The sequence below is a fragment of the Molossus molossus genome, unplaced genomic scaffold (genome assembly GCF_014108415.1).
Source record: "Molossus molossus isolate mMolMol1 unplaced genomic scaffold, mMolMol1.p scaffold_m16_p_20, whole genome shotgun sequence".
NCBI lineage: Eukaryota > Metazoa > Chordata > Mammalia > Chiroptera > Molossidae > Molossus > Molossus molossus.
This window is the reverse complement of record NW_023425356.1, coordinates 4,515,587-4,531,130: the sequence shown is the minus strand read 5'-3', so window position 1 is coordinate 4,531,130 and position 15,544 is coordinate 4,515,587. Positions and strand designations below refer to the sequence as shown.

The 15,544-nt window shown below is 45.4% G+C and overlaps 1 protein-coding gene across 3 annotated transcripts in view; it reads right to left on the bottom strand.

The window, feature by feature from the left end:
• CDC14A (cell division cycle 14A) overlaps nucleotides 1-15,544 on the bottom strand; it is a 114,359-nt gene that overhangs the window by 89,270 nt on the left and 9,545 nt on the right. For all 3 annotated transcript variants that reach the window (XM_036272456.1, XM_036272457.1, XM_036272455.1), the window contains exon 3: nucleotides 9,711-9,786. In XM_036272456.1, the coding sequence (XP_036128349.1) occupies nucleotides 9,711-9,786 (76 nt within the window). The remainder of the gene's footprint in view (nucleotides 1-9,710; nucleotides 9,787-15,544) is intronic.

Sequence of the window (15,544 nt, the reverse complement as noted above, 5' to 3'; positions counted from 1 at the left end):
AAAACTAATTCAAGGTGAATGATAACAGAAAAAAGTCTTGTGTGTTGTCTAATTTCCTTTCTTGCCACAGCCAGGCCTCCCTCTCATGGGTCACCCTGCCCCGTCTAACACCAGCAACGCCGTACACGTTCTGGTGCCAGAGTGAAATGCCCGGGCGTGACCAGAACACCAGCCAGCTGATGCTTTATATGACTGGGTGGGTGCACGCAAACTTGTTAATATTTTCTCCTTTCAAAGATCAAACACATCCCTCTCTTTTTAAAAAACTACCTTATTACATATCAAAGCACCTTAGAAGAAGCAACACTGTCCACCGATGACTGAAGCGCTCATGTTTCGAGAGCTTTCGTAGGAGAAATCTACCCCGCAGGCAAAGAAAGGCACTGTCCACAGAAAAGAGTTCTCCATTTTATGAACGAGTCCAGAAGATATTTTCTCAGATTTTGCCCTAATCCCAGGGAACGCTATGCCTTCGAACTGGACCGTGGCCTCCTCCCTAGGACGCTGAGCAGGCTTCCAAGGAGACCACCGCAGACGTACACCATCACCTCTGGCTCTCAGCGAGCCTGTGCTCTAGTAGAGAATGTTTCTCCTTTACATGAGAAGCTCAGAGATGACAAAAACACTGCACAGCAGCAAAGTAGATTCAGAAACCGGTAGGACAAACATAAAGGCGAGGACTTCACAGACGGAATACCAAGACCTCTGGACTGTGGGGCCGGCTCTGTCACAAGTCCGCAGGTGGTCAGGACAGGTTGGCACCAGCAGCCGCAGCACACTGCACTTTTGTTTTGTTTTGTTTTGTTTTTGTAGTATGTGCCCCTAGCGGGAACCGAACCCGGGACTCTCTGGTCCGCAGGCCGACTCTCAACCGCTGAGCCAAACTGGCCAGTGCAGCACACTGCATTTTAGATTTCCATCTGGAGCCGAGTGTGCAGCCTTCTGCAGCAGTCAGCAGAGCGACAGTAACAGCTAACATTTCTGTCACTTGCTGCAGCCCATCATTTCCCAACAAAGTAGGAACAGGGCAGCGGAGTCCCAGACACAGAGCGACTCATCAGCCAGAGGCCTGGGCACAGCTGGAAGACAATGTGCACGCTGTGTCTCTCTGTGACGAAGAGCACAGCCTGGGACCAGAGGCGGTATGACTGACCTCACCAGCCAAGGTCTCCTATGTCCCATCATAGACTTGAGTTTTCTCAGCAAGGGTGGCAGATGGGAGACATCCAGAACTCTCTCGCTGAGCTGGATAATCGTGGAAATCTCAGTGTTAAGGCCATAACTGGTTTTATCATTCAAAATGTAGGTAATCCTCAGGTTGAAATGGTCAATATTACTGAAACTTTTCAGAAATAAAAAATAAACTAAATATCCATCTCAATTATATTTTATTACTATATTATATTTCACCCTCCTAACAGGCTGGTTCAGTCACGTGGGGGTGCTGAGCCCCACCCCGGAGCTTCTGCTCAGTGGGGTGGGGCCCGAGAATTTGCATTTCTAACAAGTCCCCCAGGATGTGGGCTCCTGGCCCAGGGACCACACGTTGAAGTCCTCTACGCTAGGACAGTGCTAAATTTTGGAGAAGGGGTCATGATGATGTGACTGGCCCCGCCCCTGGAAATGTTCTATATGGACCCTAAAACTCTCTCCCTCTGGTCGAGTAGCCTCAAAAGGCATTGAAATTCTCTGAGGAACTCCAAATCATGCCATATGCCTTTTAAGAGCATGTTATAAAAAACCACATTCTCCAGATTCCTCAGAAAACTTCGTACCAATCTGTAAATCCTTGCATGACAACGCCTTAGGAAGCGGTTCCTTTAATGGGTCACTACTAAGCTGCCCGAAATTCACATTATTCCAGAGATTCCAAATTCAGAGGGTCTCAGGGGCCAAGAATCTGAAGTGCTCAGTTGGCAAACTGGACAATCATGCCTTGCCCACAGAAGACCACGCTCCAACCTGCTGTTCCCATGCAGGAATCTGGGCAATGAACTGGACACTGCAATATTCACAAGAAGAAAGACATCCAGAATGTAATGGAAACTTTTATAAGTCGCCCATGTTGCCCTGGCCAAGTGGTTCATCCCATACACCAAAAGGTTTCGGGTTCAATTCCTGATCAGGACACATACCCAGGTTTTGGGTTCAATCCCCAGCCGGAGCACACAAGGGAGGGCAACTGATCGATGTTTCTCTCTCTCCCGTCCTCTCTTTAAATAAATAAATAAACGAATACATGAATGAATAAATAAATAAATAAATTGCCAATATTAAGCATGAATTCAAAATTTTTAAAAAGTATCATGCCCCCGGAAACAGGTCTGTGGATTTCATGCAGACTGTAGGCATCCCGTCTGCTGAATCTGGGTGCAGGGATACTGTGGCTAAAGAATGTTCTATTGGCATGAACAGAGCCACAGTTGTATGTGAAGCACAGGTCTGAGCTATGTGGTAACAAGGAGAGCAGAATCCCAATGTCGAGCTTCTAAGCACTCACAGTCTGATGCATATTTGATCCTCAACAAGGGGAAAATATTGGCCAAGGCTATTACAAGCGGAAGAGAATAAGTACCCAGGGATGCATTCACAACACGCCAAGGACCACTAGAATGTTCTTAATTACAGGTGCAATAATTGTTAAACAAGGTAAAAGAAAATAGTAGTTAAAAGGTGGGACTTAGTATAGAATATCTATCCATTCACGTACTCAAACCTGTAGAAATTTCCAGACCTGTATTGCTTACCTGAGTAAGAGTCAAAGTTTTAGCACTCTCATGTAAATCATGACAGGTGTATAACACATCATATAAACATTTAATGGTCCTTGTAAACCAAAGTACAACGGCTGCTATGATAGAACAATATAAATTAAGAGGAAGGTACTGACCCCGGACAGTCCTTTTCTGTCTCGGAAAGGGAAGGTATGTGAAAGGTTGCATTCTAGTGGGATCACTCCTTGTGAAAAACAAGCCACAGTGACTCAGTGGGAGAGAGATAATGATGACATGCTACCCAATCACAGATGGCCCAGGCTGTCCTTGGGCAAGGGTGACGTGCACAAACCATGCTGAGGTCAGGAAAGCACAGCCCACTGAGCCGTTCAGAACCAAAAGGTGAGACAACGAAGCTCAAAACCAAAACACAAAACCAAAAAAGTGAATAACCAATCTAAAGGAACCAATTTTTAAGCAGCCCTCCGGGAAAGCTATTTGCCATGCTGAAAAGTAAAATTGTCACGTCGTTTGGTGAGAACATCGTGTTTCATTAAGCTGCGTGAGTCAGCCTGATTGAGCTAAGGAAGACATTAGCACAGCCTGGATAATCTGCTCTTCAATAAAAATTACAGCCCATGCATCTCCCTACACAAGCAAGCTCTGCTGGTGACAGTGGTCAGATTAAGTGGATTATGACCCAGGAACCTGGTGACCACGGCATCATTCTCTTACAGGTGACTAGGCTAGCCCAGCACGGCCCCGGCCACCAGCATCTCCATAGCCACAGCGGTCATCGCACTGCAGAAGCCATCAAATAAACAGGTCCTCCTGTGAGCCATGAGCTCTACATGGTTTACCTCCAGCTTTCCCAGGAAAGGGATATTCTTGAAAATTTTCTTTGGCTGTACACAAGACAAAATACGGTTTATGTTTTCATTCAGATCTCAAATAAAACAGGTTGAATGGTTTCATTAAAAAGAAAAAGGTGCCGCTGTGTGGCCCACGTTGTTCCAAACCCATGTGATTGATATCGAAGTAAAAATGTCATGGAAAAGTGGCTCATGAACCTCCTTTGACCAGGCTGATACTCCGGTCCAAGGCATTTGGGGATGCTCTATAAAAGGGTTATTCTTGCCGTAAGGGTCCCAAGCCTTGCAAACTCGGTGGAAGCTCCCTACCATGTGAAACAATGCTGCCTCGAGCCCTACACCTCTATAAACTGTATAACCTGCCTCCAGACGTAACCTGCTTTTTTCCTCCAAAGCCCATGAACCTGAAACAGAAGATAACCTTGAGAAGAAATCTCAACATGTTTCTGCAGTTATACTCTGAGGGTGGTCTGATCATTATATCAAAAGAGTTCCTGTGTACAACCACCTGAGACCAGGGCGGTGCCTGGTTACCAGGTAGGATTACTGCACGGATTCGTTCACAACAGGGACGTTCTCTGAGCCCCCACCACCTGCCAGCATTTCTGTACTTGCACACAATTGTCTGATTCACCATACCCACCCCCTTCTCTTTTTACCCTGAAAGGGCTCGGTGGGCTCTTTGTACATTAAAATTACATTTCCATCAATATACTTTCAGACCTTTAAAAGTAATCCTCGGGAGTACTGTAATTGGCCTGTTGATTCACCAGACCAGGTATTGGGAATAAATAAATAAAAATCACTGCCCTAGAATGTGTCCCCTTTTTTCAGTAATACTCTTCCAACCTCCTCCCCAGGTTAGGGTTATTTTTCCCTGAGGAAAAGTGAAATCAACAGCTAAAACTGTATTAAGTATTTTAGAAAAAGCTGGTTGTACCATATCATGTTTATAGACCTTTCAGATTATTGAATCAGTAACAAAGATTTTCTTAAATGATTAAGTTCGAAGAAGGTATTCTGTCTTTTAAAATACCACTTCGTCTTCTGTGAGTACAGTCTTCTTTTACGGCCTCACAGCCTAGCCCAGTCTTCCTAATACTGTCTGCCAAGAATCCCTTCAGAACCTGTTAAAAAGTTATGACTCCTCTCTAAAGAAAAATGTAAATACATACAAAATTTGACATAATTTCAGGAGTTTATGAATCCCCTGAAATATCAGACTAATCATTGCTGATCCAGCCTCTCAGTCATTGATGACATTCTACATTAAGCAATATACACAGTTTTATAAATTGTTCTCACTTCAATAAATCTTCCTTCTTCTATTTCCTTCATTATGGTAACTATTGACCAGAAATAGCAAAATATAACCCATTACTACATAACTTTTGTACTTACACTTTTTTATGAATAGTTTAAAATAAGAAAAGGGGTTTTTATCTAGTTTTTTTGTTTTTTTAATCTAAGCCAATGTTTGCTGGAGAATATTTTCCATGCTAATCAACATAATTAAAATGCAGGCCATTGGGAATAAAATGCCTACTGACATACACATACAAAAGTAGCAGTAAACCACCACCTCAAATCAACTTGGAAAAATACCTTTGACATATGAAAAAACAGGAAACTTGGGTTGGGAAGAGAATGCACTGCGAAATATTATCTATCTACACAAGGCAGCAGCTAAAATGGGAGAGTAAGTCATAAAAGGTTTACGGGAAGAAATAAAATGTCCCAAGTAGAAAATGCAGCGAGCCTGCAGGGGCTAGAACACAGAACTGGGGGTCCGGGTCACCCCAGAGCCGCCGAGAAGCGCAGGAGCCGCAGGAGCGCCGGGACACGCGCGCGCGTGCGGGCCGGGAGAAGCGTAGGAGCGCCGGGAGAAGCGCAGGAGCGCCGGGAGAAGCGCAGGAGCGCCGGGAGAAGCGCAGGAGCGCCGGGACACGCGCGCGGACCGGGAGAAGCGCAGGAGCCGCAGGAGCGCCGGGACACGCGCGCGGACCGGGAGAAGCACAGGAGTGCCGGGACACGCGCGCGGGCCGGGAGAAGCGCAGGAGCGCCGGGAGAAGCGCAGGAGCGCCGGGACACGCGCGCGGACCAGGAGAAGCGCAGGAGCCGCAGGAGCGCCGGGACACGCGCGCGCGGACCGGGAGAAGCGCAGGAGTGCCGGGACACGCGCGCGGGCCGGGAGAAGCGCAGGAGCGCCGGGACACGCGCGCGGACGGGGAGAAGCGCAGGAGCGCCGGGAGAAGCGCAGGAGCGCCGGGACACACGCGCGGACCGGGAGAAGCGCAGGAGCCGCAGGAGCGCCGGGACACGCGCGCGGACCGGGAGAAGCGCGGGAGCGCCGGGACACGCGCGCGGACCGGGCGTCTGAGATGTCACCCGAGCTGCTCCCCGAGTAAGAAGGCGGCAGCGGACCGCAAGGGCCGGAGAACCCGCGCGGAGGGACGTCAACACGCTGAGGGCAGGCTCGGGGAGGCAGCAGAGGACCTGTAAGTTAGGTCAGCGGGCGTTTCTGTGTGTTCGGTGACCCTGTGCTAGGCACTGGACACGACATTCTAAGGGTGCCCCCGTCCTCTAGGTCTCTGGGAGCTCATGGTCTCGTGAGAAAGACGGATGCAGCCGGGTCATTCTAACTCACCAGCAATGGGCGTCTGTTCAGACAGCTGCAGGAAAACAAGGGAGGCGCCTCCAACCACGTGCAAAGGGACAAGGAGCACTTGGGCAGCAGTTGGTCTGGGTAAAGTGCAAGGCTGGGCAGGGTGGGGACACCTCTGCCGTCCTCCGTGAATCAGTGAGGGCATGAAATCACCCACTGGGAGAGATGCCAAGGGTGGGAGCAGTCCAGGCAGAAGACAAAGGTATGGAAGCCAGGTGCCTGAAGGGAACTACAGTGGGGGACCGTGGGCTGCAGGCCAGACACAGCAGCAAGAAGCCGGCAGGCCTCGAGGGAGCCTGCAGTCTGGGGGCGCCATGAATGAGAAACAGAACGTGGAGATGTGTGACAAGAAGGTACGTTCAGGGTAGGAAAGCCTAGACCTGGGTTTGGGAAGCAAGCAGGCTGGAGTGACAGTCATAGTCACTGTCACTGTGCAGAGAGGCAGAGGGGCCTCAAGGCCACAGAGGGACAAGATGAAATCAGACAGGCAGTGCTGTGGGCGAGCATGGGAAGGCGACAGAACACCAATGGTGGAGAGAGGGAGCACGAACACTACTGTCAAGTGTCTTGAGTTCGAGCCATTTACCCTGCAGCCCTGACACGTCCCATGCCTCTCCTGGGCCTCCCTCCCTCTCTGCACCTGTGAAGTCATGGTAATTTCTAATCCTAAACTTGCATGGGAAAGCTTTCTCACATGGACATGACAGCCAGGAGGTACTGGATTTCCCATCAGAATTCACAAATGGTCCACGAGTAACTTGTTTCTGTATAGGACTTTAAAATTATAAAGCTCTTTATCACGTATTTTCTAATGCAGTCCTCTCTAGGAGATCTCCATAATCCCTATTTGAGAGCTAGAAGCAGACTCTACAAGGCAGAAGCAATCACAGCGCTAAATGGGTAAAATCAGTCTTTTTCTCCTACTAGAGATATTCTACTTGGTATGCTTTGCGATAACCTAGAACTTGTTAAATTTTGGGTTTTGAAAAATGCATTCCTTCAACAAGTAACAGGGTGCCCCTAATTGTACTAAAGCTAGAAGTGTCATTCCAGGCATCCAAGAGATTGCCTGGTCACTGAAATGAACCCAGGGGCTGTCTGCGCTCTATTAAACTGTCCTAATGTTGAAGGAAAGCTTTGTAAATGAAAACACATCAACACAAGCCATGTATCCACTTACCCATACTGTTCAGTATAGAACACAGTAGAAAAATAGTCTTATTCAATCCACCTGCTTGTGTAACTGCTATGAGTAGAACACTGAGTCAAAAATTTTATTTTCCTAATGATTCCTTTCCCTTTGATCATTCCAGGTAGTAGTTGGGTCCCAAATTGTTCATCATAATATCCAGTTCATACCAACAACATACTAACAGGACTAATCAAGAAAGTAAAGAAAGTCCTAGATCCTCCATGGAAGAAATGGGCTACAATTATTTATGAATCATCCTTTCCTTGTTAGTTCATCCACTGAACCCATTTTACTTTTTTTTCTTTATTGATTTTAGAGAGAGGAAGGAAGAAGGAGAGAGAGATAGAAACATCGATGAGAGAGAACATCGATTGGCCACCTCATGCACACCCCCCACTGGGGATTTGGCCCACAACCTGGGCATGTGTCCTGACCAGGAATCGAACCAACAACCTTTTGGTGCATGGGTCGAGTTCAACCAGTGAGCCACACTGTCTGGGACCATTTTACATTTTTATAGGAAATTCTTGTTAGGATATTTTGTGTTTCCTTGGTGATTACAAAAATATCAACTTCCTAAATGAAAGGCAATAGTTTCTTATCTGAAAAATGGGAGGGCTTAGTGAAGGGAACTTACAAACATCTTTTCAAGTCAGACAATACTTTACGAATTAACCCCTTAAGAAGTTGATTGCAAAAGATTTTATATGATTATTGACTTAAATAATCTCTTAGCTGTCATTTCATGGCCAATTGGCATTTTGAGCTCAGTGGCAAAGATTTGTCAATTCATAAATACATGATATATCTCGCAAGAAATTCTCCACCACAGATTGTCTTTTATACCGAAGTTCAATAAAAATCAAAGCAAAAGGTGATCACTAGCAGTTGATATGGACAAGGCACTGTACCGTCACACCAGGAATGTTTGACCAGCACAAGAAGAAACTACTCGAGCATTCTAAGTTAGCAGTTATCCTTAAGGGGACACTGCTCTGGCCCGTGTAGCTCAGTTGGTTGGAGCATCGTCCTGTGCACCAAAAGGTCTAGAGTTCAATTCCCAGGCAGGGCACAGGCCTAGGTTTTGGGTTCGATCCCTGGCAACCGATCATTGTTTCTCTCTCACATTAATGATTTCTTTCTCTCTCTCTCTTTCTCCCTTCCTCTCTCTAAAATCAATAAAAACACATTTTTTTTAATTCTGTATCTTAACTGTATATAAATATCCTGGTATATGCTGTACTATAGTTGTTGTTTTTTTTAAAAAAGAGGATGCTATGTAGCATTTCACCTTCCAAACTGAAACAATGTATTTAAGATCCTCATTGAGAAAATTGGAAGAAAAAGATAAATATTTCTATGCAATGAAATTAGTGTACCAAAAGTAGGAATACAGATGTCACTTTTCCTCATGTATGCTTCGAGTTTAAAAGCAAAACAAACAAAACACACACACACACACACACACACTAGAAAGTCACATGTAAAATCAAAAATAGAGACAAACACCTGGTGGGTGTGACTCAGTGGTTGAGCTTCGACCCTGCACCAAGAGGTCGAAGATTCAATTCCCAGTCAGGGCACATGCCCAGGTTGTGGGCCCAATCCCCAGTGGGGGGCATGCAAGAGGCGGCCAATCGATGTCCTCTCTCATTGAGGTTTCAATCTCTCTCTCCTTCTCCCTTCCTCTCTCTCTAAAGTTAATAAAGGAAAACATTTTAAAAAAATAGAGATGAACATTGAATGTATGACCCAAATTCTGTGATAACAGGTGAAGCCCATGCTCTATGACTGCTAATTCATCACCCTTACTTGGCTGTTAACTCCACAGAGACAACATTCAAGAAAAATGCAAAAATTTAACTGTTGATCAGACAGAAAAACGTATGCTCCCAAGCTCCATCGAGCAACCATGAGCCCCTCACCCTGGTAACCAGGTCTAGAGCAGGCCTGAGGGTTTCGGAAAATCATCCTGGGAGGGAATTTGATAAGCTCATTATCCACAATCCAAAAGGTTTTATGCTTTCTTTCTTAGATCACTATTCCAATGACTTCACTCAGCTCGTATGTCAATTCATCCTGAAAAATGAAAGAGGTTAACATGTCCTTTGTGCGGTACTCAGGAGGATCAGTTTCAGCTTCTGCGGGAACTACTCACATAAATGCCCAAAGATCAGAATTACCTAACTGTGTGCACAGCACTCTTGTTGGTCAGATCTCCAGTCCTGTTTTTAATACCAAAACAGAGACATTGCCACAGTACTCACTTTTAGTTTCTTGTTTACTTTACAGCAGTATCTGTACACCATTGCCAAGTTCAGAGGTCCAAAATCTGCATAGAAACTGACATTTAAAAATAAACAGTAGTTAGTAAAAATGTAATATGTAGTAACATTGATGCTGTAAAGTTGCAAGCAATTTTCAATTACCTTCACGATAACTGACTCATAGGAGTCCAAATAGCTAATGGTTTCACACACTAATGCCCCCCAAGCCCTATAACCAGTCTCTTAACAGGGAACTCACAGGATAGTTTTGAGTTCCACCTCCTTCTATCTCCCTGCCAGGACCTTAAGTAAAAGGATTAACGAGCAGGCAATGAAAGAACCACGTGGACACAATCTGTACCTGGCCTACACTCACTAGTTTTATTTCTTTATCACTTATTTAATCATAAAGCTGTTGACTCTGGGTTCCAATTCCAAGTATTCCACTCAAACCTTGCTCTCCATTCCCAAGCGTCTTAAATCCAGTGGCCTCTGTGTCATTCTCCTTGACCTCTCCATAATGTATGGCACATGGGCTCGTCTCCCTCTCACCACAACCTGACACCTCCAGGATATGGTCATTAGTCTGCAGATCATCCACAGCCATGAAGTTAGCCCACAACCCCAGAGGAAACAGCTCCTAACCTGAGATCCAGCAACTATCTTTTCCATCTTCAACTACCTGCTCAACTTCACATCTATAGGTCCTCTCACCACCTGTGCTATTGTCATAATTAGCTAGCTAATATTAATAATTGGAAGAAAGCAAAGCAAAGGCCAGACATTATAAGCATGGTCTTTTGGGCAGCATCACCAGGAAGCTGCAACTTCACACTCCCCAGGGAACCACCAATCCATTCACTGCAAATCACTGGGGGAAGAGATCAAACCAAGGGGGAAATGCATAGTGAGGTCGGAGTGATGAGGGAAAGGTGCTGCCTGTCAGTCTAACCTGGGAAAAAGATGATTGGCTAGAGGGGCAGAGCCACTACAAGCCCACAAAATCCTGAAATGTTCGTTAGTTAAGCTCCTAGTTGTAACTCCGAGACAAAGAGTTCTCTTTCTTGTTTCTCTTGCTTTGCTCCTGCTTCCTCGCACTCGCTTGTTCCATGGCCTGCGCTAGCCCACCATGGGGCCTTAGAAGCTGCATGGCCCATGGCCATGAGGACCCCACACACTATGGACCACAGCTGGGAACACAAGCTAAGCTAGCCTGATGCTGGACTGGACTGGACTGGACTTTAATATGGAGCGAAGGCTCTGGGCAGCGGCTTTAATTCTAGCTCTACTGAAGACAAGATGGGTTTTTTCTTGGTGAGACAAGGGAGATGGGACCTTGAAAACCCAGGGTTTTAATTCCACAGAAATAAAGCTTTCCACAATACCTCATCCTCCCATGGGGGTCTCAGGAAAGTTTTGTTCCTGTGGCATCCCAAAAACTCCACTTCCACCAACAACAGGTGGGGACACAGAGGGCACCCCACCGCTAATGCTTGGAACTCAGAATGTCTAAATCTTACCCCTCATCTTTCCTTCAAATCTGCCTTCCAAACTGAAGATATTTTGCTTCTCCTAGTCACTCTGGCATAAAGCCACCCAATCACAGTAGGGCAAACAATCAATATTGATTTAATTTCCATACAACAAATAACCTACTGCTCTAAGTTACCCCTTCCTTTTCCATTCCTACTTCTGATCTCATTTGACCAAGAAAACCATGGATCTGTTATTTTATTATTTCAGAGTTCCCTCCACTTCCCCTCCATGTGAATTAATAAATGAACAAACATCCCTTACCTATTTGAGCTTGTGTTGGTTGTTTTTTGTTTTTCTTAACAAACTCTAATTTCAGTGGGTCCATTCCCAGAGGAATCATTGCTTACCCGAAGTTTCATCTGAAAATTTTCAACTCCTCAGCCAAAAACATACCGCATTCCAAGCAATACTCATTCATTCAACAAAATTTATGACCAACTCTGAGCAAGGCAGTACCAGTTAACGTATTTTTTATTGACTTTATTGGGGTGACATTGGTTAACAAAAGTATATAGGTTTCAGGAGCCAATTGACATATTAATCTAAGAGTGCTGACAATACAAAAAAATTAACTGCTTTATAAAAAAGATGAAAAATAAGGCATGCCAATTCTCAATGTTTTACTAGCATTGCTGACATTTTCTGTCCATTCATTCACTCACTCAGGTTATTTACTGAAAATCTGCTGATGGCCATTCCCTTACCCACAAGGAGCTCACCACCCAATGAGATGACCAGTAAATATATTATTCCAGTGTGATAAATGCTAACTAGAAGTAGACTCCAATGCACAGTGAGATGATATGTATATATATATGGTGTTCATATAAAATGTAGATGAAATTAATCAGCACAGCCTCTGGGCTACACACACCACCGAACATTTTCCCTATCCCTGGAGCATGCTCAGTACCCCTCCGGTCAGGTGAGGAGGATCCTATACATGGCTGAAACTCAGAATAGTCAAGTTTCGAAAAGGCCGAAGTTGCTCAGCAAACACTAATCTTAGATCAAAGCACAGTCCGAGTTTTTGCTTGTGCCCTCCCAGTACCATACACCAGGCACCCTGCCGCCGGTGAAGAGAGATGCGCTCTGCCGGCTAAGAAGCGCCAGCTCCACAGCCGTCATGGAGAATCTGATGGGACACTAAGACCACTTGGAAGCAAGGGGGTCTAGTGACACCTGGATCACTCCCTGGACTGGAGTCTCAGCCCGTCTGGGACTCCACATCCTTCTCTGTCAAAGGAAGCTGCTGAATTAGATAGCTTCTAAAGTTCTTTCCTGATTATATTATATTATATTAATTATACTATCTATGCTATTTATATCATATCACATCTCATCACCTTTCTGGCCACTGTACATATTATAGACTATTATATTTTACCATATATAATGTATACATCATATTGTGGGTGAAAGGGGGAGGCGGTTCTATGAAAACCCCACAGGGTGATCTGATCATAAATCTCTAAGTGGACAGGTCCTGGGGGTAGTCATGCCCCAGGCACATAACTTCTTCAGTAAAAGGTCATCGTGCCTTACGCAAGCCCTGTCCACCATTTCTGTGAATCTAGGCTAACACGTCTTTGAAATAAGTGAAACTGCCTTCAAGAGAGCACATATCCTCAACTATCTTGTAATCCATTCCCAGCCTTGCTTTCTCCACCCACCCCACTGTAATCTTCCTTCCATCCCTCCTTAATTCCAAATTTGAGCTGTCTTTCTCCACAGCATTTAAGATCTTGCTTCCCAGCAACTGTCATCAGTTTGGCTCAACTCTGTTCTGGTGAAAATTCTCTCCAGGTTTGGGAGTTCCGTAACCCCGCAAGTGGCAGGGCCACACAAGGCTTCAGCGCTGCTTCTGCAGAATGGGTTTGGCCTTAAAAGCCAAATAACAGACTAGATGTCATCAAGGAAGCTTCCAACATCAGGGTCTATAATTCTGTGACTTCCCTCCTTGGAGCAAGTCAATTCATGACAACCCCCTTGGAAGCTCTGATTAATGAAAACAAGACTTCAGGAATGCACTGGTGAGGTTAAATTCACTCCCACAGAAGCATTCTCAAGCAGTGTGCACTAACCCCTTTGCCAGCAGCAGGTACGGGAGGCAAGAGGAGTTATACAGTATACACATGGCTTTGGTAGACAAGATTGATGACCGATTCACCCTCCTCACAACCCATAAAGCACCTGAGGCTCTGAAAAGGAAAAGAATGACCCTAAAACACGGAGATGGTCACATGACCTCTCCAAGCTCTTGGAATCAAAACCCAAACCCTAAGACTTGCCTGTGAGACCCAAGGTGGTACAGCCCCTACCTCTCTCTCTGGGGCCTCATTTTGCACCATTTCTAACATTTTTTACTAGTAAACTCTAGCCAAGCGATTTGCTTTAGTTCAGAACACTTACATATAATCCAGCATCTGAATAGTGGACAAATGTCCTTCCACCGCCCGCTGGACATAGCTGTGGAGCCCGGGAGATGGCTCACCTCCCGCGCAGGGAAAGGTCAGGCGCACCCGCCCCACAGCGTCCCCTGCGGTCTGCACCTTCTTCCTCGCTCCCTCCAAATGTGCTCCAGAAGCCACCCCTATATAAGGAGACTGCCCAGCTCTCCATCACCCTGACCCCACTTGTCCTGGGAGCCCCTCCATTCTGTCTGCGCGCTGCTGAGCTGGAGTCGTCCTAACCCTTTCCTTTAGGTTGTTCCGGAGCCGCAGGCAACCTGCTGCAGGGCAGGAGGAACAGAGCTTCTGACTCAGTGACAGACACGGTTCTACCAGCCCACGCTCACAGCTCTCGAGGCCAGACCTTGATCAACTTTTTTTTTCTTTGTCTCACACTCAGAAAAACACAAATGCTTCTAACATTTCAGATTAAGTCAGCAGCAGACAATCAGTACATTGACCACCAGGATTAATGAAAATGCTATATTGATTCATACTCTCTAAAAAGGAAGAGAAGTGTACAGGATAAGAAATCAGTTATACGAGGAGTCCCAATTCAGAAATCTTAATGTGGAATATAAGGGATAATCACAAATAAACCCCAAAAAACAAAGTCGTATTGTTTCTTCCAAAGCCTGCCACAAAACCCAAGCTCTTTAGCTATGTTTATAAGCGAATCTCAGTCTCACTCAGCCTATTTAGTCTTATTTTGTTCCAAGGGCTAATAAAATGTGATGTCTGGTTTCTATGCCCATAGTACAGTAGGCTCATCAAACAGATTAGGGACAGGCAGCAATTAGTGGTTGGCACCCTGAGAGTAAAGTCAAAAGCTAACCCTATAGAAAAAGCACCTAGAAAGTCCTTAACTCATAGTACATTCGACCCCCCTTATCTGCAGGGGATATGTTCCAAGACCCCCAGTGCACGCCTGAAACTGCATATCGTACCGAACCCTGTATGTACTAGGTTTTTTCCTATACATACAGACCTGCGATAAAGTTTAATTTATAAATTAAGCACACTAAGAGATTAACAACAATAATGAAATAGAACAATTATAATAATACGCTGTAATAAAAGTTGTATGAATGGCTTTGAGAGTCATTATTACATAAAATAAGAGTCACTTGAACACAAGCACTGTGATACTGTGACAGTCAATCTGGCAACCAAGATGGCTACTAAGGGACCAGAGGGCAGGCGTGTGCGCACCCGGCGCGATGAGCAAAGGGATGGCTCGCGTCTCTGGAAGGAGCGGGAAGGCACGAGATTCATCATGTGACTCAAAACACTGAGAAATGTAAAACTTAGGAATTATTTATTTCTGGAAACTTCCATTTAATGTTTTTGGACCACAGTTAACTGTAGGTAACTGAAACCAAGGAAAGCAAAACCGTGGATAAGGGGAATTACTCTAGTTAGTAATCAATAGAAACTGACAATAAATTAAAACCGCTAAAAGACACAACATGTTTAGCAAACAGACACCATCTGCTCCATAAGCAGAGAGCTCCTTATTCTTTAGGAGACCCTAAAACTACCCCTGAATTTCAGTAATACAATCTGAATATTACAGAAAAAAAGCTAATCAGTCAATTTTATAAGAAGGCAGAAATGTCCCTGGCCAGTCTGGCTCAGCAGTTAGAGTGTTGGCCCACAGACCGGAAAGTTCTGAGTTCGGTTCCCGCTAAGGGCATATTCCTTGGTTGCAGTTTGTCCTCGGCCCCGGTTGGGGTGGCAGCCACTCAATGTGTCTCTCTCACGTCGATGTTTCTCTCTCTCTTCCTCCCTCTCTCCCTCCTGCTCTGACGATTAAGAAAAAAAGAAAAAAGAAGGCAGAAATGTGGG